We start from the raw sequence: 26,257 nt of genomic DNA, 5'->3' as shown, positions 1-26,257 counted from the left end.
CACTAACTAGGCCTCCACTAAACCATATCACTAAGCTCTACATCTAAACGTCTTTTAAAGACCTCCAGGGACGGTGACTCAACTACTTCCCTGGGCAGCCCATTCCAATGCCTAACAACCCTTTCAGTAAAGAAGTTTTTCCTAATATCCAACCTAAACCTCCCCTGGCGCAACTTTAGCCCATTCCCCTCATCCTGTCACCAGGCACGTGGGAGAACAGACCAACCCCCACCTCTCTACAGCCTCCTTTAAGGTACCTGTAGAGTGCGATAAGGTCGCCCCCGAGCCTCCTCTTCTCCAGGCTGAACAACCCCAGCTCCCTCAGCCGCTCCTCGTAAGACTTGTTCTCCAGACCCCTCACCAGCTTCGTTGCCCTTCTCTGGACTCTCTCGAGCACCTCCATGTCCTTCTTGTAGAGAGGGGCCCAAAACTGAACACAGTACTTGAGGTGCGGCCTCACCAGAGCCGAGTACAGGGGGCCAATCACTTCCCTAGCCCTGCTGGCCACACTGCTTCTTATACAAGAAGCAGTGCAGAGAAGTATGATAGAAGTATGAAGAGATCGAGGACAGACCAGCCTGCTGGAGTGGAGGTGGTTGGGCAGTGCTGGGCTGGGTGGAGAGCAGACCTCTGCTCTAATTTCCCAAGCTTCTGCTGCAAAATCTTTCAGGATGGGACACAGTGAATTTAGCTTGAACGCTCAGGCGCTGGGCAGGGTTGCCTGAAGGCTTTCTTACCCCTGAAGATCACTGGCAGCCATTTGGGCACCCAATAACACTATGTAAGGTTGCAGCTGTACTGTCTCCATGCCCATCTCTGTTTTGCCTTCCAGGCAGAAAGGGAGCTGGGGACTGGTGGTGACATCCAAGAGGTTTGTCACAGCTTTCCTCCCATGGGCTTGTGGAAGTGGGGATCACAGCGCCTGCACGGAGCACACCTGTGGGGCTTGTAGGCACCAAAGCCCTGGTTCAGCTTCTGATCTGTCCTAAGCGAGGCTCTGTGATATTTAATCTTGTAACCATGTTTAATCTTCGCACCCAAAAAGCAACAGTCATTTTTCCATTTGTAGCTGGCTGAACATTGTGTCCTGTCAAAGGTGGTTGCCAAGGCTCATTATATAGTTGTTGGAGGTAGTTGTGTCCTGGACAGATTTGTACCACTGTCCCTAGAAGCTGTCTTGGGATGGAGTGAATCAGCTGCAGAGATGCTGCTATATGATAACTGTAGAGAGGCAACGAATTCTACACTAGATACCCAAATTTTGTGTAGCTGAAGTGTAGGTAAGATGAATCTACCCCAGACGGTTCAATAGAATGGAAATCAAAATGGTAATATCACTGTATCATCTCAATTCTCCATCTTAAGATCATCCTATGCTCCATTTGAAGTATAACTGGCTTGTGATTGCAGTCAGTTCTACAAATATATGCAGTTGAAGAAATTTGAAGCTAGAACTTAACACATGTTGCAGGAGTAAGGAAAAAAAGATCACATATAGGCTCCATGTAATAATTTTCAGAGGAGACAGCAGTAAAAAGTCAGTCCGTGTTTGGTACCTGTCTTCTGTGGGCGGTTTGGGAAATCAGCTTTCGTTGTTGTTTGCGTTGTCACGTTTGTTGCAACATGGGGAGGACAGCTCGGGTCATCGTCTTTGGCAGCGTTCGTGCTTAACAATCTGTTCCATAAAGTTCTTGAACTGTTCCTTATCTGTGTTTTCCATTTTCTTCCACCAGTTGTAATCATGTGTGCCAGCGGTGACACAATCAGGAACATCATGTTGGCTGCTCATCGGCAAGGAATGACCAATGGGGACTACGCTTTCTTCAATATTGAACTCTTCAACAGCTCGTCATATGGTAATGTTTTTCCTGCCCAAGTATGTTGCAAAGTCTTCTGTAAACCCAGTAATATTTTTAGATTCCTTAGTCTCAAAATACGCTGTACTGAATTCCAGAATACACCACTGTCTCCCCATCGTTGCGATTACCTTCCACTTAGGCTATGACATCGCAGGAAATAAAAGGGACCCGGCAGCTGTTGTTGCCACTGAGTGGATCATGGAATAACAAATAATGGTTTTAAACTAAAAAGGGTAGATTTAGCGTAGACATCAGGAGGAAATTCTTCACTCCAAGGGTGGTGAGGCTCTGGCACAGGCTGCCCAGAGAAGCTGTGGATGCCCCATCCCTGGCAGTGCTCAAGGCCAGGCTGGATGGGGCTTTGGGCAAAAAAATGGATGGTGCTTTCAGTCTGATGGGAGGTGTCCCTGCCCATAGCAGGGGGGTTGGAACTAGGTGGTCTTTAAGGTCCCTTTCATCCCAAACCTATGAAATCCACTGTAGGTGTTACTTACTTTTAGGGGAAGCAGCACTAGACAGGCATGTTAGCATCCAGGCGTTGGCATCCCACGCTGCAGCGTGTGTGCGCTCACCTCCAGCCTGATGACTATCAGATCTCAGAGCAGGGGCACTCCTGGCTCCCTGGTGGGCTGTGGTCCATGCAGCCAGCTGAGAGGAGGCATGAGTGATGGCAGGGGCTGTGGGCAGCTGCAGGGCCTGGGTCTCCAGAAGTCACCAAGTGAACCAGTCAAGCTTGTTAACTTCAGCTTTTGATTGCAAACTGTATCTGCAAAACTATCCAGCAGTGTTCTATTTAAGGGAAAGCACAGACAGTCCGAATGTACTAGACTAGGGTTCAAATGAGTGGCTGATTTCACCCCAAGTAAATATGATAAGATTTGTCAAGTTAAAACCTGACTTAAAAATATAAGTTGAATACATTTGCTTTTTGAAATACACCTATGTTTAGTTACATCTGATACTATGGAAGTGCATGGTAGGGGCTAAACCTACTCTCAGCTGCTATAGCTCAGTTAAATTGAAGGTAATACTGGAGCAGTGTGTTTACTGACAGAGTTTTAAACAATGTCAGATGACTGAAGCTGGGGAAATCCTGCCTGGGAACTAGGTTTAGCTGAAGTTGTCAAAGTAGGTTTTGAATGGAGCAGCCTCTTTTGCAGGTGCATAAAAAATAGTTCCCCTCACAGCAGGCTGCCTTAACTAATCCAGTGCAAATTATTTTCAAATTGAAAACCAGGTGGGAGTTGAGAAAGAAGGAAAATTGTTCTTTCAAGCCTAAAAAAGCTGATGAACAGAAATAACTGAATTCACAAAGGGATGATGTGTTTTGTTTAATGAATCAGTTAATTGCAAGTTAAATTCTTTTACATAAACTGTTATCCATCTACCACCTCTGAGATTATTTTACAATAAACAGTGCTGTTTGTTGAAAAGCTCTATAATGAACACATGTAACTGTTTAAATTCAGAGATACAGATAGGTACAGAAGTAAAGATACCCATACATGTGTCTAAGTTAGCTAAAGAAGTGCCAAGTTCTTCCAGCTAATAAGGAAATTACTTAAATAACTGAAAGATAAAACTGCAGAGCACGATCAAAGCCAATGGTTCAAATCAAGGTTTTCAGTTTGCTGACTGAAATTCAGTGTGACTTCATCCCCGGTAGCATAAGTGAAGCCATTTGGCATTGCAGCCCTAATCGGGACCATGCAAAAAGCTGAATCCATATCGGCAGTCACATAACCCTGAAGTTTCAGCCCATCCGTAGACCATGGGAGCTTTGCAGATTTGATTTTACATGTGCCTAGAAACCACTGATCAAATAACCCCTCTGGCTGCCGTTGGTGCCTTGTTACCACTGCACTGCTGCCGCGTTTCATCTCACAGAGTAAAAATGCATCAAAAGTGATTCATCTGGCCCCAAGTACAAGTCTGCTTATGAGCTGGGCACCCTTTGGAGTCACAAGAGAGAATTAGGCACCCCTGGACAGTGATTCATCTCATCCTTAGGTGTCTGAAATGTCCCAGGTGAATTATTCCCTAAATCTGATGGTTTTCTTGCCTTGGCTGAAATGAGCAGGGTAAGTGACTTGGCTGCAGAGAAGGGGAAACACAGGAGCTGGCTGGGACAGGTGATTCCCAAAGTCCTCTTTGAGCAGGTGATGCTCCTGTAAGACCAGGAGGTAGGCTGCTGCATTTTGTAAAGACTTTTGCATTTCAGAACAGTGCTTGCTAGGAGGCAGCATTGCAAGCCCCCAGATCAGCATCCTGCCCCCGGGGGACCCTGGCACTGTGGCCAGTGCAGTCGCATGGGGGTCTCAGCATGATCCTGCTTTGCATCGCAGGTAGCACAGCTTACTTGTAGCTTTTCCAAGAGATAAATGACAACTGTTTGCCTCCTGTCTGTGGTGTTAGAAAGTGCAATTTCCTGATGTTTATAAGTAGTAATTCTTTTAAACCAATTTTTCTGTTCTGTGGTTTTTTTTGTGGATGTTTCCCACGAGGATCAAAATGACTGTTAGAAAATGACTTCTGTGCAGGTGGCTATCACATGTGGAAAGCAAACATAAAAGAGAAATGCAGAGAAATTCCACCTAAATTCCTTGTTCCCAGTGCTGGGAGATATAAGAATTATAAGAGGCACAAAATCTAAAAGTGGCTATGATAGACAAATTGGCACTTTATCTTCAAGTTCAGATGACTGTATTGCAGTTTGTTGTTGCCCTCTGTTCTGAATATTTTTAATTTTTCAGAAGAGTAGACATATTAAATGCCAAGGCAGCAATAATTGCAGAAAAGTGCTGTGGCAAGACTACATCCCGCAAAATAATCCATGAAGGAATTTAAATATGGAAATTATTCTAGGAACTCTGTTATGCAAGTGTAGCTTCCCTGTTCCCAGTGTCAGTATTTTTAAAAATAAATATGTATAACGTCTAGGACAGAAACTTACATTCCACCAGCACTATCATTTTTTTTGTATGTAATCCCACTCTTAGCCATCTGCTTCTGTAAATGCAAAACATAGCACACCCCTCCATGTAACAGTCTCTGCAGAACATTTTAAATGCTGTACCTCTGAAATGCAGGTATGCAGCTGGGCTGAGTTTTTTCGGCTTCAAGGCTCCAGAATTGCTTTTCTGTATCTTCCCATTTCTTTTTTTTTTCTTTTCTTTTTTTTTTTTTTTTTCTCAAAAGCAGTAAAAAGGACAGGGTGCAGACATGGAAGGGAACAGTGCTACCTCTGAGGGCAAAATCATGCTGCACGATGCTACTTGCTGTCTGGTGTTTCCACCAAGCCTGATGAATGGATTCCTGCTGTAATTAATTTTAACCAGCTAAACTTTGGGTTTGGAAAGAAATCTCAAAACCAAGGCAGACCAATCTAGACCTACTTGTGCCTCCTGCCCTGTGCTGGGGGTACCGGGAGCTGCCATTGAGCCAAGATCAGCATGAGGAAAGACTTGCTCTCCTGAGAAGTACAAGTCCTTCAATGTTTACGCTGTACTCTCTGAGGAAGGAGAGCAATTTTTCAACCGACTTTAAAAAAAAAAAAAAAAAAGAGGAAAAAAAGGAGAACCTGGAGGGTCTTGTTCATGCATTTGCTCTTCCACAGGCACCCAGTGCAGCCTGTAGTGCTGTGCAAACAGCACTGAGAGTTTGGCACCTTGTCTCTGTTGCCATTAGTATCTTTGCTTCCAAAGCACTCACTTTTCTTGGTCCAAACAGCACTGTGGTCCTCTAACCAAGCAGGGCAGCCATGTACACTCTCATTTCAGGGTCCTGTGTGCCTTCAGGTCACCCTTGGGACCTTGGTATTAGTCTTCGTCATGGCTCATTTAGCCATGGCAGGGAGTTCCTTGCTGTTGTTCCAAAAATAAAATGACTATCTAGCTTTTAATTATTTGTTAGTTTTTAAAAGCACATTGCTTAGGGCTATCATTGTTCTCTGTAGGTCTCTCTTATTTATTGTTTATGGAAAATAGCACAAAATCTGATCCAGGGTAACCTTTCCATTGATGTCCTGAAGCTATGGATCGGGATCTCAGGACCTGCTAGCGTCAGTGCCTGTTAGGCAGAGGGATTTTTCTGTTAACTAACAGCCTGTCAGCTGTCCTGCTTTTTAAATTCTGATTACTTTACTGGTGGTCTGAGTTAAATCATGCACCTTCTGTGACACAAACCATGTAAATACAGCATAGGTGCAGAATCCCATTTATTTGTAAGTGTTTCTTTTCCATTAAGAGCAGGGCTGGTCTGGCAGCCGCTGCACACATGGTTTTCTCCTCCACCGCAGTGGGAGAGCTGTGGGAGAAGTAACTACACCATCTGCCTCCCATTCAGGGTGATGATCATACTATTGACTTTACTGGTGCCTTTCTGACTGCCCAGGACTGAAGAGTGTTGCCAATGGGATGATATGATATAAAAACTTCATGGTCAGATCCTCCCTCACTTGTTCTAACTTAAATATCTGTGTGTTCAGGATCTGGCTTGTTTTTTTGCTCTGAGATGTCTTCTCATGCTTAGACTTCAGCCTACCCCTTAAAAATTAGCAAGCACAGCATGGGAGTAAAGTTGTCTTTCTGTTTGCATGTTTACTTCCCACCAGCTGTTCCTCACTGCCTGGTTTCCAGCTCTTTTTGGAGCAGGACACCTCCTTCGTACTGTGCCATCTCCTCACAGTGCAGGAGAGGGGACTTTTGGGTGGAAAAAGGAAGGTGGTCCTGTAGTGGTACCTAATTTGGAGTTGGAAATAACCTTTTTTTTTTTTTTTTCACTTAGGAAATGGTTCTTGGAGGAGAGGAGACAAGCATGACCTTGAAGCAAAGAAGGCATACTCGTACCTCCAAACCATCACTCTGCTGAGGACCGTGAAGCCTGAGTTTGAGAAATTTTCCCTGGAGGTGAAAAGTTCTGTTCAGAAGCAAGGTCTGCATGAGGATGATTATGTAAGTACTTAACAACAGGCTTCAGGTATCAGAATCTTTTTAAAAAACACTCTCCTAATCAAAGCAAAAGTAGCAGTGAGCCCTCCTCAGGACAGAAACACCTGTGTTCAGTTGTAAAAACCCACTCTTGCCTATGCAATCTATTTTTTATTTTTTTATTTTTTTTTGTGGTTAAAGCAAATAGCAGCTACAATAGATGTGTTTAGGTTTACAATAGATGTGTTTAGGTTTGTGCACCATCATCCATGGCCACTTGTCCTGTGTTTATCCCAAGTACTTCCCTGACAGTCAACCCTTCCCTATGACAGGGAGTAAGCCTTCCAAATACACTAAGAAAGGGAAGGTGCTTGAAGAGAGATTGGTCCATTTTAGCCATAGGAAATGAGGGCTGTAATACAAGTAGTTCCATAGGAATAATAACTGTTGGGGGAAAAACTGTAATCTCTTGCAGTCAAGAGCATGAGACAAAACTTTCCTTTTTCATACATGCCTACAAAGAGAGGAATAATGAACCAATGAAGACATAAGAAATTTTGGCTTCATAGACCAAGGCAGTATATTATGTTGTTTTTCAAGTAAATTCAAGTGTTGCTGTGAAGTAGACCATGAAATAAGATGCTCCAGCAAGGCTAAATTGGCTTGAAAGACATCACCTTAGCTGAAAGGAAAAAAAAAAGTGGGACATCTGGAGCACCTCCTTTAATTTCCTAAAGAAAGATTTGGGGGAATTTATGCCCTAAACTCAAGAAAGCAACCCAAACCCCTCATTTGATTGCTCCCACTTAGGCATCTACCTCAGCTCTTTACTTTAAGCTTTGTCTCTACCACATGGAGGTATCATCTTCTAGTTCAAAGCAAAAGCGTGGCTATATTTTATTTAAATATTCTAATTAGAATGTAATGCTGAGTCATGTTGGTGGCTTGTGTTTTTACTGTGGAGCTTTCAGAGTGTAGGAAAATAGTCTTGTTGACATTCTTTGCCTTGAGTTGAAAGAGAAACTCCAACTGGCACGTTCAAGGTGCTGCTCTCTGAAGAACCTGCTAAATGAATTTTGAACAAGGTATGGGACTAATTTGTGCTGTCCTTCCCTTTCCCTCTATGTGCCCTTTTGCAGATGTCACTTAACCAGACATGTACCTTGAAAAACTGCTGCCTCTTCTTGGTTCTGGTTGAGGAGAAGTACAAATCTAATAGTAAAGATCCAGTCACCCCCAGAGAGTTTTGTGGGATTTCTAGTCCAGGCTATGTGACATTTTCCCAGATAAGAAAAACTGCAGAGAGCTCAGGATGCTTTCTGCCCAGCTCATGGGTGCTGGGCCATGTTTGGGAGAACAGTTTGGAGCAGGAAGTGTGGAAGCTTTGCTGTTCTGTAGGGTGGGGATCCACTGCAAACCATATGCCTGTTTAGCATAGATGCTGAGAAGAGGCCACTGGACAAATATGAGCCCTGTTATGGTCAAGCAGAACTACATCCATGAGAAAGTAAATTTTGCAGGCTGTTTTTTTGAGGATACTCCTTGAACACCCTTGTACTTGCTGCCAGATATCCTTTTTCCTCAGTGCATGGTTGCTTTTGCAATCAGACGTCTGCTGGTGATGCTCCTGGCTGTCGCAGGGGAGCCTGGCTCCCCACAGCCTCATCCTCAGCCTTTTTCTGTCTGGCTTTGTGGGCTGCCTGCCCATATATCCTCTTCCCACCTGGGATTCAGAGCCTTTTACGTTGTTCCAAGCACTCCAGCACTCAGAAATGTCAGCCTTTGCCAGGGCGAGGCAGTGGCATGGGGCTACTGCTACTGAGTCTTCTACTTCTCTTCCTGCTCTTCCCATCCCACCTGGCTTTCTGAATACTTCCCAGCCCATTCTCACTGGAGCGGAGGGAGGACTCATGATCTATCTATACCCACTGCAATTTCTTCTTGTCTGAAATAGCAGTTCTTGACTTTCTAGAAGCTGATGGTGGAGGCTCTAGGGATCTGGGGCTCCCATGTAGGAGCTTCAGATCTTGGCTATGAGGAAAAGAGGTTTGGTTTCAAGCACTGAATGTCCTGGTATTACGTGGGTATTTAATGTATATGGATCTCAGCAGATCCTACCATACTTCATTTTTTTAAAGCTTCGTAACATAATGGGAAAATAAAACTTGTTTAAGAGGGCTAGCCATGGGCTGGGTATAACGAAAACATTAGGTGTGATATTTCATTAACAGTATGTGAATTTTATCTGACTTCAGATGCAAAAACATTTATGATGAATTTTGCATTTCCCCAGTATGGTCAGTGAGGAGATGGTTCTTATTCCCTTAACTGATTGTCTTACTGCCATGTTGAGAGGACAAACATTTCAGTGAAGTCTTCAGGCTTAAGGAAAAAACTGATGTGGAGAAATAAAAAGCCAAACTGAGGACTAGTTCCTTCCTCTCTGAAAGATATGTGCATAGTGGACACCTCGTTAACAGTACTTCTTCTGGCAGCATGGGAGGAAAGTGGCAATATTAGCCTCAAAGCATGCTGACCAGGGCTGTTTTCTCCAAGGAAAACTCGCTGGGGAGAGGTCATTCAGCTGAGTGGGCTGGGAAGTGACAGAGACAGATTTTCTCTGCTGGATTCTGCTCCTAAAAACAAAACCTATGGGGAAAGACAGTCTGTGGTACAGTCTATCTCAAGTCCTATCAGCGGGTGTTGAAATATAATCCTCATCCTTTTCTGCAAGCTGTATCCCAAGAGGACAAATTCAGACAAATCTGGATTTGAAGCATTTAGCATTTCTGCTTCTCTGTGTAGATTTTTGCAGTGTTATGGGAAAATGGGGCCCTGGATCTATGGCCTAAATTATCTCACAGTGACCCTAGCTCGAACAAGAGTAGTTAGCGCTGCCATTTTGTCCTGGCCTCTTGCCAACATTAATCCTAAAGGCATTATTATCTACCAAAAAAGAATATCATAAAAATGGAAAATAACCAGATGACAGAAAGAAAGATAAGGGAGACAGAAAGGGCAAAGTCCTAAAACAGCAGCTGTCAAATTGCTGGACTGGAGAACATATGTGGCCCTTGGAGGACTATCAGGTCAAAGACTGCTGGTCATCCTCATCTCCAGCTGTGAAATCACACAGGAAGAAGTGGAAAAAAAAAAAGTCAGGAAATGTGTTCTGGATACATCTTTCCCATGTCAGAAATTGCTGTATTTTTTTGCAGGGATGTTACACTGTGACGACGGCGAAGGTAGAATAACGTGTACCTTGTGAGTGAGCAGAAAAGTGTGGAAAAGGCAATTTCTCTGACTTGCCAAGAAATCTCTGTTGTGAAGAAAAAAGCTTCATTAAACCTTTTAGCTAAACAGCTGTGAAATTTAAGAGATGTAGAGAGTGTCTGAGAAGGCATCTTGTATTTAGGTAGGCAGTAATTGCAGAGGATGGAACTAAAAACATTGACGTTCACTGTCTGCAACATCCCATTGCATTATTTTTTCAACAAGCATCATGTTCTGTAGAAAGCCTGACCATTTTATTTACTTCTCGGAATCTGTCTTCTCTGATAAAGTAGCCAAAGGTAGATTTCTTCCCCCAAATCCATTCGGATTTGGGGTTCTGATATAGGGACAAAAGGCTTTAATGTTGTTACACGAACTATAACATTTGTTCACTTCTCTAATGTTAACATGTTGCCAAGGTATTAACAGCAGCATATCTTGGTCTTTATGATGCAGTTGAGACCCTTGGTTTAGTAGCAAAATATGGGACAAATTCCACATGCAGACCTATAACCTAGGTCAGGCAGCAATGGTAATTGCGTGCTTTTACTCGACAGAAGAATTTGAAACTGTCTCTGAATTGGTGTGTGTGTAACTCCCAACAGATGCTCTAGTTAAAAATGTTTATGAATAAATAGCGTTTCAGTTAAAGTATATGCATAAGCCATTTTTATTAAATAATGCCGAACACTTAATGAATTGATGGTAGGCTGCAGTTTGGAAGTTCTTAATGCACCTTCTGTTCTTGGCTCAGGCCTAGGATTCAATAAATGCTTTTTTTTATGTCTAACCCAGTATTCTGAGCTGGGATGATTTTACAGCCGGGGATATTTGCTCTTCTGAGGTTACAGACCACCCATGGCTTGTTTTTTCTTCTCATTTAAAAACTGAAAGTGCAACTAATTAAATATTTCTGCTGTGTTACCTACATGACAGCATTGTTCACTAGGTAAATGGTGGATTTTATCCTAGCCACAGTCCTTTTTGCATCACTGAAAATAGGCTGCAGGAGAAGGGAACTGGAGCCCAGTTTGCCTGTAAAGTTATCTCAGTGAAAGAATGAGCACAGAGCCAGAACTACACAGATTAATTAGATGAGTGAGATGCTACTACTTATTAGAAAGGGCAAGTCTGTTATTTTTAATGTTTTCAGCCCTCTGAAATGAGAAATGGTCAGCATCAGAGCAACTGTTCAAGCTCCAACAGCTCACTACAAAAGCTATGTGGGAGGTAGCTGTGCTCATAAAGTTTATCATCTCATCCATTACATCCGTGCCAGACTCTTCCCCGTGTGTATTCCTTACGTCAGCCTTTTAATTAGGATTGTACACCAGCTAAGATAAGGGTTGGGAGAAGCAAGCAATTCAGTCATGGCACTGAGAGAGATGGTAAAAATGTAACATATTCAACAGTGTATGTCCCACTTGCGTTTTTCAGGCAAAGCCAGGCAAGATTAATGACAGCAGGCTTTTGTGTCTCTTCTGACTACACCAGAATGGGGAGAGAGTTTGGGGGAGATTTTTTTAAACTCTGCCAGGGAATAATTTGTTCAAATGAATAGGTCTATTCAGCTGCTGGAGTGCTTTGCTAATTGTGTTCAAAAGAATAAAAGCAAACCACAAGCTGCTTTCAGCAGCCGGAAAAAAAAAAGGGTTCACATGCCAGCTTATTAACAAGATGAATTCTATTAGTAAAACATATTTAGGATTTTTGAGACCAGCTCATAACCCCATGGAAATAATGAAATGTTTTCCAATTTCCATAAAAGCAATGTTGATCTCTGGGCTGCTAATTTTTGTGAACATAGCAGATGCATTTTTGGATGAAGTTAATGCTTTCTCAGTGATATGAAAGGCAAGTGTCTACCACGTTGGGGTCTTAGGCAAAACTGCAGCATAATAGTATGTTATTTGCAGTTAACAGATGTCATAAAAGACAGGAAAAGAAAGAAATTATTCTTCTCTTCCACAGGCTTTCTGTTTAGTTTTTCTAGCCTGCCTAAGCAGATTTTTGGAACTGTTTTAACCATGAACAAGATAATACAAAACCGTAGGTGTATCTGAAAATAGTAACAACTGAACTCTTTGGGAATGTAAAAGTTTAGAATTGATCTTCATATACGATGTTGTATATTTTCCATAGCCCCATGTTTTCACTTTGGTTTCACAGACATTCACATTCCACTTTACTGAACAGACGCAGACATTTATGGGCAAGGCACTCTTCCTTTGAAGTACTTGCTAGAAATACACCTTATTTTCCAACATTAAAGTGTGAAAAATCACAGAATCAGTGTCTTCCAGCAAAGTTTTTATAAACTGTTTTTGTTTGAGGCCTCTGCATGCTATTTGCATTGCCAAAGATCCAAAAGCTAGTATGTCCCATCGAGGTCTTGTTTTTATTTAAGTTCATAGGAATTTTGTTACTGATATTAAATGGTCCTCAGGTTTGGCTCTGTTTGAATGAAAGCAGAAGACTGTGCATTTTGCATTTTGTGCAAAATAACACTTAAAAAGTGAAAGACCTCTGCTAACTCTTTGTTTTTTGGTTTTTTTTAGTTGGTATCTTCTTCTACCAGTCCCGTTCCCTGAGTAGCTTGTGAAAATAATATTCAGTTGAAAGCTTCCTTTTTAAATGTAGAAGAAAAATCTGACATAAGTCGAGCATAAAGTGGAGGTTTGAGCGTGCCTGTCCTGTGTCAGGATGCTGTTGGTAGCAAGCAACAGGACAAAAGCAGGGTCCTGGATGCACAGCTGGTTGCTGTTTTCTTATAGGAGCTACCTGCATTGCTAGCCTCAAGCTACAGTAAAATATGCGGGGTTAAGATTTCAGTGCTTCGTATTCTTTAGGGACCTTAAGAAAAAGGCAATTCTTCAATGCCAGAGTTGTGTGTTCCTGGTTTAAGGGCTATGGGACAAAAGAGATGCTGCCTCCCCAGAGGCAGATCCCACACTAAGGTCGTTCAGGAAAGATTTCTTGTACTCATTTAAGCTATTGATGTTGTGAAAGCTACCCCGAATGACAGCAGGGGAGGTCTGACTTTGTGACATTCAGGTAACAACGTTCCCAAAAGATTCTCGTAGGTGGGAGTCTGTAATACCACAGGTTTGCTACACTGGCAGACTTGTGGCTGAGTACGGGGAGCTTATAGAGCTGGAAGGCAGCACTAAGACCCACTCTGCAGAGCTGCACATCTTTTCACCAGAGAGGAGGACGTGCCAGCCCCCGTGTGTGAGTGGAGTCACCCACTTGCAGACAGGCAGGCAGTGGAGCTCAGATATGCTCTGCCTGTGTATAAAAGAAGTTCAGCATACAGCTCTGCCAGCTCAGATTTTTTTTTTTTTTCCAGTGGATATTTAGCAATTACTCTAATGTGGAGGGGTTAATATAGTCAGCCTGTGAGGATGGGCTGTGTGAATAAAGGCAGCGGTGTTCCTGTGCGTAGAAGGAGCCATAGGAATCCACTGAAGGATACTCCCAGCTTTCCTCCTCTCTAGCAGATTTTTTTTTTTTGTCAGTAAGAGAAGCCCAAGACAAAATCAAAAGGTTTAGTCCATTCCAAGAAGAACTAATATATCAAGGCAGAATGAAAAGACAAGGACTGTCTATGTCCCAGAGCAGATGAATAAGAGGGGCATGAGAAAGGGGCGCAGGACAATGGGAGGAGGGTAGGTGAGGAGCTCCGGGTAGCCTTCACTCAGGCTTTGGGAACAAGGCGACATTCAGTAGGCAGGAGGACATTTACATTTGGTGGGACATGTTTTCACAATGCTTCCAGTTAGCCCACCAGACTGCAGACCACAGGATACCTTTAGACAGCCAAATCTAGCAGTATCGCAGGGATTGGGCAATTAATAGGGAAACAAGAAGCTAAAAGAGAGTTCTAAGTCTTTTGGAAGGGCTATAAATCTTCAAATATTCAAACTTTAACTACCGTGCTGCTGGTGGTGGGTGGTAGGACATGTTCCAGGTGCATAGCAGGAACATTACTGCCTGCTGACAGGTACACGTACGTGTCTTTGGGGACAGATGCTGTACCTCTCCTTTCCTGTGATAGTGGATTGCTCGCAGATAGGCCGGTGAAGGGATGGTTAATCAGCCAGCTGAACACTTTTCATCAGATATCCGGTATCTGAAAGAAAATAACAAAAACAAGTCATCTATTTTTAAAATATTTGGAATGGAAACGTGATTAATAGCTGCCTGAGGGTTTGCATTAGTTCCGTGCCATTAAGGTTTACAAGTCAGTATGCCCAGTTACCCTAGTATTAAACAAAAGGATCATTTGTCATGGCAACCTCAGCCTCAGGTGAGCTCTTCTGGCAAATGATTTACTTCTCACACAGGGGTACCCCAGGTACTCACAGGTCAGCCGGCTCCTGGCTTTCAGCTCCTGGGAACTCACGCCCCGGGATGCTCTGCAGGCCAGGCTGGGGAAGGGAGGAGATCAGGCTACCGCAAAGGAAGGCTTCGATCATGAATTACTCTCATGCTAGCACTGCAGTTGTAGCCCCAGAGCTTTTAGATGAAAGGGGCAGGGGATTTGAAAGGTCTGGCTGCCTGTGGGTTGTTTTTTTTTGTTTGTTTGTTTGTTTTTTGGGTAAAAACTTGACCGTATCTGCATATAGCAGGGAGCTCGTTACCTGCCTGGGCGAGAGTAACAGGGTCATGTCCATCCATTCTCCTCCACATTATCTGCTGTCAGGGGTAAGACGCTGTGCTGGTGCTTATGAATCCTGTTCCTGTGTACCTAGTTTTTGCCCAGTACTGAATAAGGAGCTTAGATGCCTAATCCCAGCTCCAAGGGTACTTTTGAACTAAGCACTACTTTTGGCTGTGCCTAAATGGTCCGTGTTTATCCAGCCCTTAAGACTGTTTTTAAAGCAAATGCTGTGCTGGATAGCGTTTACTAACCTGCTGCAAAGCAGAAATGCCATTGTCCTTCCATAGCTCTGTGAGCAAATGCTTATGATAACCCTGTGATGCTTTTTATTCTGTCAAAGGTTTCACCAGCCCACCTTTATAGTACCTATTCACAAGCTAAAACATAGCACAGGTAAATTCAGTTTGAACATGCGAGTTTTCACAACAGTGATTTAGTGATTTTTGCCTTAGTTTTGCATGAGAACTGATGTGATCTTGGGAGTTTGTTGCATACAAAATAAAATATTTCCATGATTTTTTTGTGGTTTGGTGATAAAGTTAGAAATCCAGAACCCAAAACAATTGCACAAAGATAAACATTTAACAGAAAATGCCCTTCCTGTTTGTCCTAGCCCTGCATAAATTTAAACCAGTTAGCTTATTTTAGCAAGTGGAACTGATTTTTTTGGATAAGTGACTCTGTCATCCTGAAAACTGAAATACGTTCCTACTTGAAAAACAAGCTTACTTGCTGACATTTAAAACTTTATATCTAATGAAAGTACCAGTGTGGTTTTTTGGTTACTAGATGTTCATCTGCAATTAAAATGTCCCAACTGTTGCATAAAATGCTAACTTAAAACGTAAGCATTCATTCCAACTATAGAACAGGTTATCATCAGACTGCCAATGGGGGCCTTAAAGTCTGTTTAAAACAAGCACGTTTTAATTTCTGTGTGTTCAGATGAAAAGAATAACTTAATATCTCTCTTGTTTTGCCTCTGTGACTAGAAGTACAACTTCTGAAAATAGTTTTGTAACTCATCACATGAATGACTAAGTAGTTTGTTAGAAGGCAGGAAATCCTAAAAATGTCTGATGTTTATTTTTAATTGCCAGCGATACCTTTTATAGTAAAGGTCCCTTCAGTAGTTAAGCAGAGGTAATACAATTCTTTGTGCTAGAGATCCTTCGTACTAGTTATTTACGTAGAGAGTTATGAATATGGTGAGGTTCAAGGAACACATTAATACATGCTCTCATTCTGCCTGTTGCCTTGATCGGTGGCTTGGAGTCCTTCAAGCTAAATTAAATATGTGAATATTTTGTTTGTAAAGTACATGCAAAGGAAAAATTCCCCCACATATTTATTCTCTAGGTAGTTCAATTCTGGTACAAAGCAGCGCTGCTGCTTAGCTGTGGCAATTGCACTCCTTTGAGACCAGCATTAAAACACAATACAGAAGCCAAAACACAGAGGATTAAAGTGCTTGGTTCCAACTTGCTGAAGAAACCAGTGAGCGTGTTTGATAGAGCCAGGAATACAGCCCGTACAGGCTTGCAGGGGGGAAATCTTGCTCCAGAGATGTTCCCCTTGCCTGGACCAGGGCAGTTCCCCCTCACTTCCCTGTGCTTTGGCCATGCTGTTGGAGGTCTGTGGGGAGTCAGATGTCAGACGGTGGGGTCTGGTCCAAAGTTGGTGCAAATCAGCAACTGTGAGAGCCCCTTTACATGAGCTGATTGTGGGTGAGTCTCTAATCTGCTAAGGTGGAGACTCCCGTATCTGTTTAATGGAAGGAGCGGGTTTTGGTTATGTTTGGAAAGCTGCCTGTTGGCAGCAGGCACTAGGGGTTTAGAGCCGTTTCCTAGATAATCATACAAGAGGGTTGCAAGCAATAAATAAGCAAACAACAGGCAGCTCTCACAAGCAGCGTGGTGGTGGGGCTCCTCCATGCACTTGCTCATCAGCTGTGCTGCGTCGTGTCCAAGCCACTGTTTTACAGCGCGGCTCCCCTGCAGTCTAGCACTGAATAGGTCTCTCCTTCAGTTCATGGCTGAAACAAAAGAGCAGCTTGTGGCTGCCCTGGCTGGATGACAGTGAGTAAATCTACCAGTTTTTCAAGAATGGGGTATTAAAAAAAAACAAGGAAGAGAGCATGAAGAATGGGGAGGAGGTACAAGACCAGCAGAGATGGTTTTGTGGTTTGTTTTCTTTCCCTAGCAAGAAAATAACCTTCACTGACAAAATCCCTGAACTCCGTGAAATTAGCAGCTTTTTTAAGTAAATCCCAGACACTGGTTGTTAATTTCTTTTTGTTTTCATTATTTTTTTTATTTCAGCAGATCTTTTTATTGAACAAAGGGCTAGCTTCTGCTCTGCATCTGGCTTTGAAGTGGGTGGGAGTTTGTCACTGTATTTGTTGCAGGCATTATTTCAGTCCTGTTGGAGTAGGCGTCCTCTTGTCTGGGTGGAACAAGGGTGATAATGCCGGGGGTGCACATCAGCTTGGGTATCAGTTGGGTCAGCTGCATGGCTGAACAGTGTAAGCAGACAAATAAATGCATGACCTTATCCTGAAAGAGAATGGCTTAGCCTCGGCAGGATGTCTTTGTGTCCAAATCATGCAGAAGGCACTTCCAGGAGAGGAGCCCTGTTTGGTCTCCTGACTGTGCACCTCCCCTTGCTGCCATCTTCTGGGGAGCTGCATGTGCTCCTGTAGAGCAAAGCATCGCTGGTAAGCCCCATTGCAGAGGATCTCCTACACTTGACAGCCTGCAGCATGTCCTGCTTGCTTCTCTCCTTTACACGACTGTTGCAGACAGCTGCCAGGGATGAAAATCTGTGGCACAGCAAGCCAGCCCCAGCTAGTGATTTGGGTGGGGAGGAACTGGGCCCTAGAAGAGGTTTCTTCCCCTTTCTCCAGAGGCTGAGCAAAGATGCAGGTGATACAGGCATGAGCAGAAGCATGATTCAGAAGCAGAAGCTTTCTGAATATCTTGTCCTTCAGGTGCTTGCAGTCTCTTTCATGGTGGAGGTGGGCAGCAGATGTGCCGTGACTGCTGCTATCTCTCAGGCGTAATCACCTCCCTGTTTTTCCACCTATACACCTTCTCTCTTGACTTACACTTTGACCTCAAACTCCTGTAGTTTGCAGGGCCCATGCCATGTCATGTGCAGGGCCTCAGATGGAGGCTCACGTCTCCATTGCCACCGCACTCAGTATCACTGTTGTACCAGTAACTACCAGCGAGGAGATGGAGAAGAGCAGGCAGCCTTGTTGGAAAAAGCCTTCTTAAGGTTAAAAGGAAGAGATGTCTCATTCAGCTGCAGTGCTAATAATTTGTCACAGCTGTATTTTTAACCTTCAATTTTAAAACAGAGCATAAGCCTCACTTTGCAGAATTCTATAATAAAATCACATGCTCCCCTATATCACAAGCCTTGTATGGGTTTCCACATGTACACTGTCTCCTTGTGAAAGATTAAATTGATGCTTCATTGAGAAGTGCAACAGCATTTGAATAAATCTCTATAGAATATGCACAATGATTTATTATTATGTGATGTCTCCGTATATTTAGGAATGCTCAACCCCTTTTTCTAAGAAGTGATGTGGGATCCAGCCACAGATAACAAATGAGGCTTGGGATGGCTATTTGTCATTTGGAAAACCAAGTCCTGAGCTCTGGTCTAACGTGTTCTTGAGCAGGTGCCAGCTTATGTATTTATGTATTTTCACAGAGTTGGGATCAGTGAATACATTGAGAGGCTGTCCTTGGTTGCATCTGCATTGCCCAGAGTTTGGCGTAACGCCATATATTCTTTTCAGTTGTGAATTAAGTATTGAGGAAATGGCCTTCTCTGGAGGAGGCATGTTATTTCTGTTATTTTTCTCTTTCTCTTCCTGTTTCTTTGAACCACTAAGGTCCAGTTCCAGTAGGGAACTGGTCTGGCTGCCCATGAGAACAGGCTGTATTTTTAGGATGTAGCTATTTAAACATACAGCTTTAATTAACTGTTTTACAGCTTTCTCCTCCCTTCCAGTTGCTGGACTGGTTTCACAGTGATACGGTCTCAGTGGGAACAGGTCAGGTCATGCATCTGTAGGTACCAAGACATGCCGTTTACAACAGCTGGCTGTGAGTGAATCCTGTGGCTTTGCATTTGTTATGTACTTAGGAGTCCTTGAAATCCCAATCCAGATGCATGGGAGTAGTGGTTATCCATAGACAGGATTTAGAACTCTTTTAGTTTCTGCTTCACAGATGCAGAAATCACATCTGCCATGCAATTATGGTATGGTGGTAACACGCAGTATGCTATCTGGTGGCAGGACTACTGCAAAGCTGACACTGGGCAGAGCGTTGCTGGTTTCAAATGCATTTGCCATATTTGCTGATAATGCTCAGATACTTACAGATACTTTTCTGTCGTCTTCAAATTCTCAGTCTACATCTCAGTTTCATCCAGAGTTTCTTGGTGAGTTTAATCAAACCAAAAGTTTATCAGAAATGACTGCAACAATCATATTTTAACCTTTTTATTTAAAAAAAATAGTTCTTAAGACCACATCAATTTTATCTTCCTATTACCTACTGTATGGAGATCATGAACACCTTATTCTGGGCTTGTGCAGCTCAGAGCAAGAGTATAGCAACTCATCAAGGAACTGCTGAGGGCCCACTGGGCATCCCACAGACATAAAGGAGTACTTGTAACAGTGACAACAGCAGCAACAATGTTTGAAAGAAAGCATATGACATCAGCAAATGGTATAAAAGATAGAAGTCCTTGTTCCAAAATTACTTGAAAAGTGTGTTGCTGGATAGTGAGTCATTCAACAGAGGAAACCAAAGGTACGCATCCAGAAATGGATGTTAAAAAGTTGACAGCATGAGGGATTCTTGGAAAAGCTAATAAAGAAAGAACAGTAATTATAATTGCCTTGTTAAAGAAGGATTAAAAAGAGAGAACTGAGAGTTAAGTTACAACTGCTTAGAAGAAGACTACTGGGACATGTGAAAACAAAATGAGATGGTAGGAGAAAATCTACTGAAAATATAATGTGTTGCTGTGCCACAGAAGTTCATAGTCATGTGAAGCATATGAATCAACTTGGCATGAGATTTGTTTGAAATGCATCATGGTGTATATATACTGGAAATATAGTTTCTTTATTTGAACTTTGTTGCCATATTTTTACTGTCATACTGTAGTTTTGTAGCATAACACAGCATTGCTAAACCTCATGAGTGTTCACTTGTAGTATTCATAGTCCTGAGGTTAGATGAGCTTCAGGTGATTATAGCACCAGACTTCCAAACCTGATTGGTTAAAGTTGCATCTCCGTGGACAAACCTGAAAGAGAGTGAAATATGAGTTAACAGTTGGACTTGATGATCTTAGATGTCTTTTCCAACCTAAATGACTCTATGATTCTGTGTTCTATTCTATCAGTGGACTCTGCATGCATTAGCACACCAGAGCTTTAGCACAAACTCTTAAATCCACATCAAATATGTAAATTGGTGAAGTTTTTGCAAAAAGTCTGGATACACCTCATACAATTCCACCAGAGTCTTCACTGCTTCTGCCTGGGACTGTGGTTTGACAACTTGAAAGGCCCTGCGGGTGTACTGGGAAGTAGATTCAGGCACCCATTTGGGGGAACATTAGCTGTTTGCTTTTGCAGTAGAGAGAAAGTAATGACGATCCTCCTCACCTTGCACTGAAGTGGTATGAATTGCTGTAATTGCTGTGATTCAGAGCTGGGCAGCTCCAGATGGAAGAGAATAACCTTACTTAACAGTCAGTGGGCAGGATATGGAAAATTATGGGTCCTGCATAGCTGTAGCTTGGCTGTCTTCCACGTCGGTAGTATTTTGCATTGCTGTGTATGCTGTTAACACCTTGGTATATATGAAAAGTGTGGTCACACTATAGCTGCTTGGGGAACCATAACTTTGAAATGTGTAAAATTTATTCATGTGATTTCCACGGAGAGTTCCTTTTTCTGATGGAAGATGGTTAATTAGAGTAGAAAGGTAGAAAAATAAGAGGCAGTTGTATACTTATCCAGTTATGTAGTTCTCATATTGTACCTTGAATGGGGCTTGTAAGTAATTGGGAATATATCTTGATGGGGCCTTGCACATATTTGTACTGCAGCCTCCAAAGAAGCTCAGCAAACCTGGCAACTTCTTTACTGCCACTTTCATTGCTTAAGGACCCACAGTGGTGGGGTGGCTCTGCTGTGCAGGAGAGGTCACAGCCAGCAACATGGTAACAGATCTGATGTGCAAATTATAATTGTGGCGTTTGGATCTCAGCTCTAATTAGAAAAACAGCATAAGCCAAAATGAAAAATACCACTGTAAAAAAAAATCTACTTTTTATTAGAGCTCAACTAAGAGAACTGTTAGTTACCTACAAGATTAAGTAGGTCTTCACTATCTTTTATAATCGGAGTAGTTTTGTCCTGAGACCTGTCTAATGTTGAACCACGCATTATTAGTTACCATGGAGGCCTTCAAGCAACCTGTAAAGGTGTCATCCCAATTATTCTGGTCCTTATTTGACACATTCATGGAATGTACATTACTTCTAGCCCTTTATAACCCTTTTGCTCGTGGTTGTATATTTCTTGCAGGGAAGGAGAAGGAAGGTTTGGGTAGTGGTTTTTTGTTTGGTTGTTTTTTGTAAGTATTTGTTCTTGTCTCTTTGTCAGGAAGTGGAGTGATAGGACAAGGAGTCAGTTTAGTTTTAAACTAAAAAAGGGTAGATTTAGATTAGAAACAAGGAAGAAATTCACTCCAAGGGTGGTGAGGCCCTGGCACAGGCTGCCCAGAGAAGCTGTGGATGCCCCATCCCTGGCAGTGCTCAAGGCCAGGCTGGATGGGGCTTTGGGCAACCTGGGCTGGTGGGAGGTGTCCCTGCCCATGGCAGGGGGCTGGAATTAGGTGGTCTTTAAGGTCTCTTCCAACCCCAGCCACTCTATGGTTCTGTTACTGTCAGATATTCTACAAACCAAATAAATACAGGCCAAAAAGTATAAAAATCATGTTGAGGAAAATTCAGTGTCAGTCCGTTTCATCATTTCTGGTAGCCAAGATTTAGAATAAATGTAGAACAGAAGCTATGTTTGAAAAAAAAAAAAAAAGAAAAAGAGAGAGAGAGAGAGAGAAAAGAGAATAATAAAGAAAAGCCTTCTTAACAACAAGGTACACATGGTCAGAAATTTCAGTTATTGTCCAGAATGGACAATCCTGGGACTATGCAGTACTTGGGACACTGTTCCAGTAAGTCAGGAGTGGTATCAGATGACAATCTGGCACAGACTTTGCAGTCTTTATTCAGAGTATCTGTTGGAGGCAATTTTAGTCAAAGGCAACAGGGCTGCAAAATGAACCTGAGTGAGATCTGAACAAATAGAACAAAGAAACAGCAAGCCCTTAAAAAGTATCTGGAGCTGTTATTTAGCTTTGTAAGATTTCTCCCATCTCAAATGTTGTATCCCTTCTAGGTTAGAGCCCGTTCTCTTTGTAGAACCATGACAACTTCTAAATGATCAAAAAAGATGATAGGGAACAAAATTTTATGCCCTTCGTGGTATTCTGTATCTCGTTTCAAGAACTTGCGCTTGAAAATGTCACTGGAATAATGTGAAAAGTAGCCAGTGTCCAACATGAAGCTTGGCTGGGGAGTGCTTTCCAGCTCTAATTAGTAACTTGCATTCTTTTAGGAAAATAAATGGCATAGATTACCAGTTTCACATTCCTTGACAACGTAAGATAAAATGATGGGGTTTTGTGCAGGAGGAATTGAGAGGTGGCACAATCATCTTGTGATGATTTTCCAGTGTAGCTTTTCCTCTGTAATGTCAGGGCTTGTGGCCAAGAGGTAAGATAGGTGGCTGCAGTGATAACCTCCCAGACCGCCAAGTGAGTTTTGCCAGGGCTCATCTGGCAAGTCCACAGCCTCTGCAAGAAGGTTTGTTTCCAGGCCGATTGTATGGGTGAATTTCGGATCGAGCAAGTTAGCTGACAAAATGGATTTGAAGGTTTCTCTGTTACACTGAGAGGTCTTCGCCATGGACGAAGGAAGTGACAAATAGCTTTCCTTGCAACTGATGCCAGCCACAGTCTGTAAATCAGCCAGCAGGGAGGTAAGGCAGCTAGAGAGACTCATTTCTCTCTGAAGAGAATGAGTGTCACATCCAGAAAGGACATGTTTGATCATCCACTGTCTACTTGGACTCTAACGCTGCCACATAAAGCAGTTGTCGAGCTTTGTGTTTTTTGTTTTTTAATCCTGAAAAATTAAGCCCCATGCTGGCAAAGCCTGTCCTTGTGTGCACTCTGTCCATCAGCTCTTGATATTCCACCAAAAGCCAGACTTACACCTTTTCTTTCGTCCATTCTCTTTAGGTCAAAATAACTGCAGCTGCCTTTTGGTCCTTGGCTGTAAGGCTGAGCTGAGCTGCTCTGTGCCTTCTGTCGTTTTTTCCCCTGTACTTGCGGTGCATTTTCTTAGTGAAACATAGTTTGGACTTATCTAAAAGTCCAATTTTAAATGTCAGAGAAATGTAAACTTTTGTATTATCAGTAAATAATTCTGAAATTCTCCTTACTGTTGGCAACTGGTTTAAGAGTGAAGGAATGTCTTGCATGTAATTGCATTACCAGGAGTTGGTTAGTTCAGCTCAGCCAATCAGCTATGTAATACTTTTTATCGGTGGAGTGGTTATTTACTTAACTGTCTACATGTTTTTATCTTTCAACTTTTTGTAACGTCCAACTAAAGCTGTGAGAGTTTGAACAGCACTTTATTTACCAACATTTTTAATTCTTTAGGTACACTGTAATGGAGGAGAAGCTAAATAACGTTTCTGTCCAGGAGAATATTTACAAAAATGTGCTGTTCATTGGAAATGGCAATAAGAGACCCCATAATGTTGTGTAATCTGTGTTATGCCTTTGCTAGTTCTAGTAAATCAGGAACTTTTCCGTTGTAGTGAAGCTGTGAGTGAATGGGAACATAATTCTTCCAGCTGAAAAGATAATTCATTCTGAATTACTGTTCACCGAGCCAGGATGCATTGACTGAGATGTGAGTTGCTGCTTACAAAACAAGCATACCTGTGCTGCTCAAGCCATGTGTGTTGGCTAATAATAATTCATTTCTTCATAACCGAAGCACGGCAGGCTCCTGTGTACAAACCTCAAATATTCCTGCAGCACTCTGCTTTTAACTGTTGTTACTCACAGTGATGCAGACCAGAAGCTGCATATTGCTTCTGTTGACTTGTGGGAGACAGAGCTGGTTTGCAGCGCTATCACTTTATATTAGGGTTAGAAAGCAACATTTCATTCAGTTCATGTCGCTTACTGAAAAAAAAACAAAGGATAGGAAACTTCTGCTGGCAGTTCCAGAGAACACATTACTGTAGAGGGTAAGCAGTTTCCTGCTTTGCTCATTTGCTAGCAGAGAGATGCTCAGCTGAACAGGGGCCAGAAATGGAAGTGGTAATCATTAAACAAGCAAATCCACTAGTTGTGCTCTCCAAAACAATCATGGCAGAACGTGCTTCCCAATCCTGCGAGGTGCTAAGACCTCTGTACAGAGGGAGGGGGACATTCTCGGGGATGTGGGATGAGGATGCTCAGCACCTTACAGAATCTCAAGTGGTCAGCTGCAGAATTTGTGCAGCTGGCCATGGGAACTGGGATCAGCACATTTCTCTCCCTATCTGCAAAACTATTCAGACACAACATTGAAGTGTGATTTGAATGTTCAGAATAGCAGATAGTGGTTAGCTGGTTTCAAAAATGCATCAAAAGCTACCATTGTTCCCCTGCTTTTTCTTCAAGAGACATTCCTTCATATACCTGCAGTTGACATCATAATTCTCTAAACTGCTAGTTTTAGTTAATTTGGAGATTCCCTCCAGTTAATTCAATTGTGAAGATGTTTTTTCACATGTCAATTACCATTGCTTTTTTTCTTCTTTTTTTTTTTTTTTTAGGTGAACATGTTTGTGGAAGGATTCCATGATGCTATTCTTCTTTATGCTCTAGCTTTACAGGAAGTCTTGAAGTTTGGTTTCAGTAAGAAAGATGGGGAAAAAATTGTTCAGCAAACACGCAACAGAACTTACGAAGGTAAGAGTTCATGTAGAATTCCAGCTTTCAGAGACAAAAAAAAAAGTCAGTTATTTGTTGGGTGCAGAATAAGGACCAGTGCCTATTCCACTCTAATATAAGAGGAAAATATCCATATGAAACTATAAATACCTTTAGGACTGGCTCACATACTTTGCCAGTCTGAATTTTTTCTGCATCGACCCTTGAGGTCTTACTCAGTTTAAAAAACTCCTAACAATTTAATGACCCTCACTGGTGTCGTAAAGGGATACAAATAATTTTCTCAGGCTCTTTCTTTCTTTTTGAAAAAAATTACAGCTGCTCACTTTACCGATGTGCATCTACTAGCTCTGAGATTGCCTCATTTTTTCCATTTGACTCTTTCTTTTTTTTTTTTCCCTCCACCAAAGACTGGGAATGGATCAAAGCAAGCTGGTGCCATGGTGCTGGGATTTTTTGTTGTTGTTTCTTTTTCTTTCTTGACGGGGCTCTTTTGGGCGTTGGAAGGATTTTCCCCCAGCCTCCTTTCAGGAGCTGTGCATGTTATCTCTGAGGCTGTAACATGGTGCCTTCCTGTGCTTAACCCTGTAGGTTGTGATTCCATGGCACAGCTGGCAAGTGAATGTCACCCCATTGATGCAAAGTGATGCAAGGGCTTTTGCCAGGAAGGGATTGCAGTAAAGAAACTGAGTGTTGAGTGTGACATCATTGAATTATCTGTCATTTCATATTATATTCCCATCCATCTCTTACAATATTCCAGTCTTTTGGTGTATGATTGACAAGATTTCCTATGGAAATGTCTAAGAGAAGAAAACATTCCCCACTGGATATAGTGGAGGAAGGCAAGAAGGACATCAGCCCCGAAACTCTTTTCTGTTCTCAAACTGTGGCCTGAACAGAACGGGGAATAGCCTCCAGTGGTTTAAGGCAACACAGGAATTGCTTTAAATTATGCTGATCGGAGTCATCCCATAAGGAGCCCTGCATCAGTTGGAAATAGTGCTGAATGTGCCACTACCTCCCTTCACACCCACAGCTTCTCAAAACACACTATTTTAATAGAGGGAATCTGGCATCTAAGGATTTGGCTCACAGTTTGGCTATCCTGTGTATGAACAGATGCTCGAGCACAGCCTGTCTGTGTTTTCTTGCCTACTTCTCTGCTGCAGGAAGCCACCAGCTGATGTGCTCATGCAATTCTTTTATAGTACTATGTGCTTCATGCAGGTTCTGTGGTTGATTCTCACACCTGCCTTGTAAAACCAGACAGGAAGGAAAAATGTTCTCTTTCCCCACTTGTGAAAACCAGTTTGTTATTGCTGAACCTGTCACAGCTGTTCTGAAGATACTCTTTCCAGCTGAGCTGTGAGGGTGCAGTCGAAAAGGTCAAAATGCCATGTAAGTTGT

General features: G+C 42.5%; 1 protein-coding gene across 3 annotated transcripts in view; it reads left to right on the top strand.

Moving 5' to 3' along the window:
• NPR3 (natriuretic peptide receptor 3) overlaps positions 1–26,257 on the top strand; it is a 48,577-nt gene that overhangs the window by 5,610 nt on the left and 16,710 nt on the right. For all 3 annotated transcript variants that reach the window (XM_080572550.1, XM_080572549.1, XM_080572551.1), the window contains 3 exons: positions 1,734–1,856; positions 6,645–6,811; positions 24,730–24,865. In XM_080572550.1, coding sequence (XP_080428676.1) covers positions 1,734–1,856; positions 6,645–6,811; positions 24,730–24,865 — 426 coding nt within the window. The remainder of the gene's footprint in view (positions 1–1,733; positions 1,857–6,644; positions 6,812–24,729; positions 24,866–26,257) is intronic.

This window comes from Anser brachyrhynchus (assembly GCF_964034855.1).
Source record: "Anser brachyrhynchus genome assembly, chromosome: Z".
NCBI lineage: Eukaryota > Metazoa > Chordata > Aves > Anseriformes > Anatidae > Anser > Anser brachyrhynchus.
This window is presented reverse-complemented; position numbering and strand designations above follow the sequence as displayed.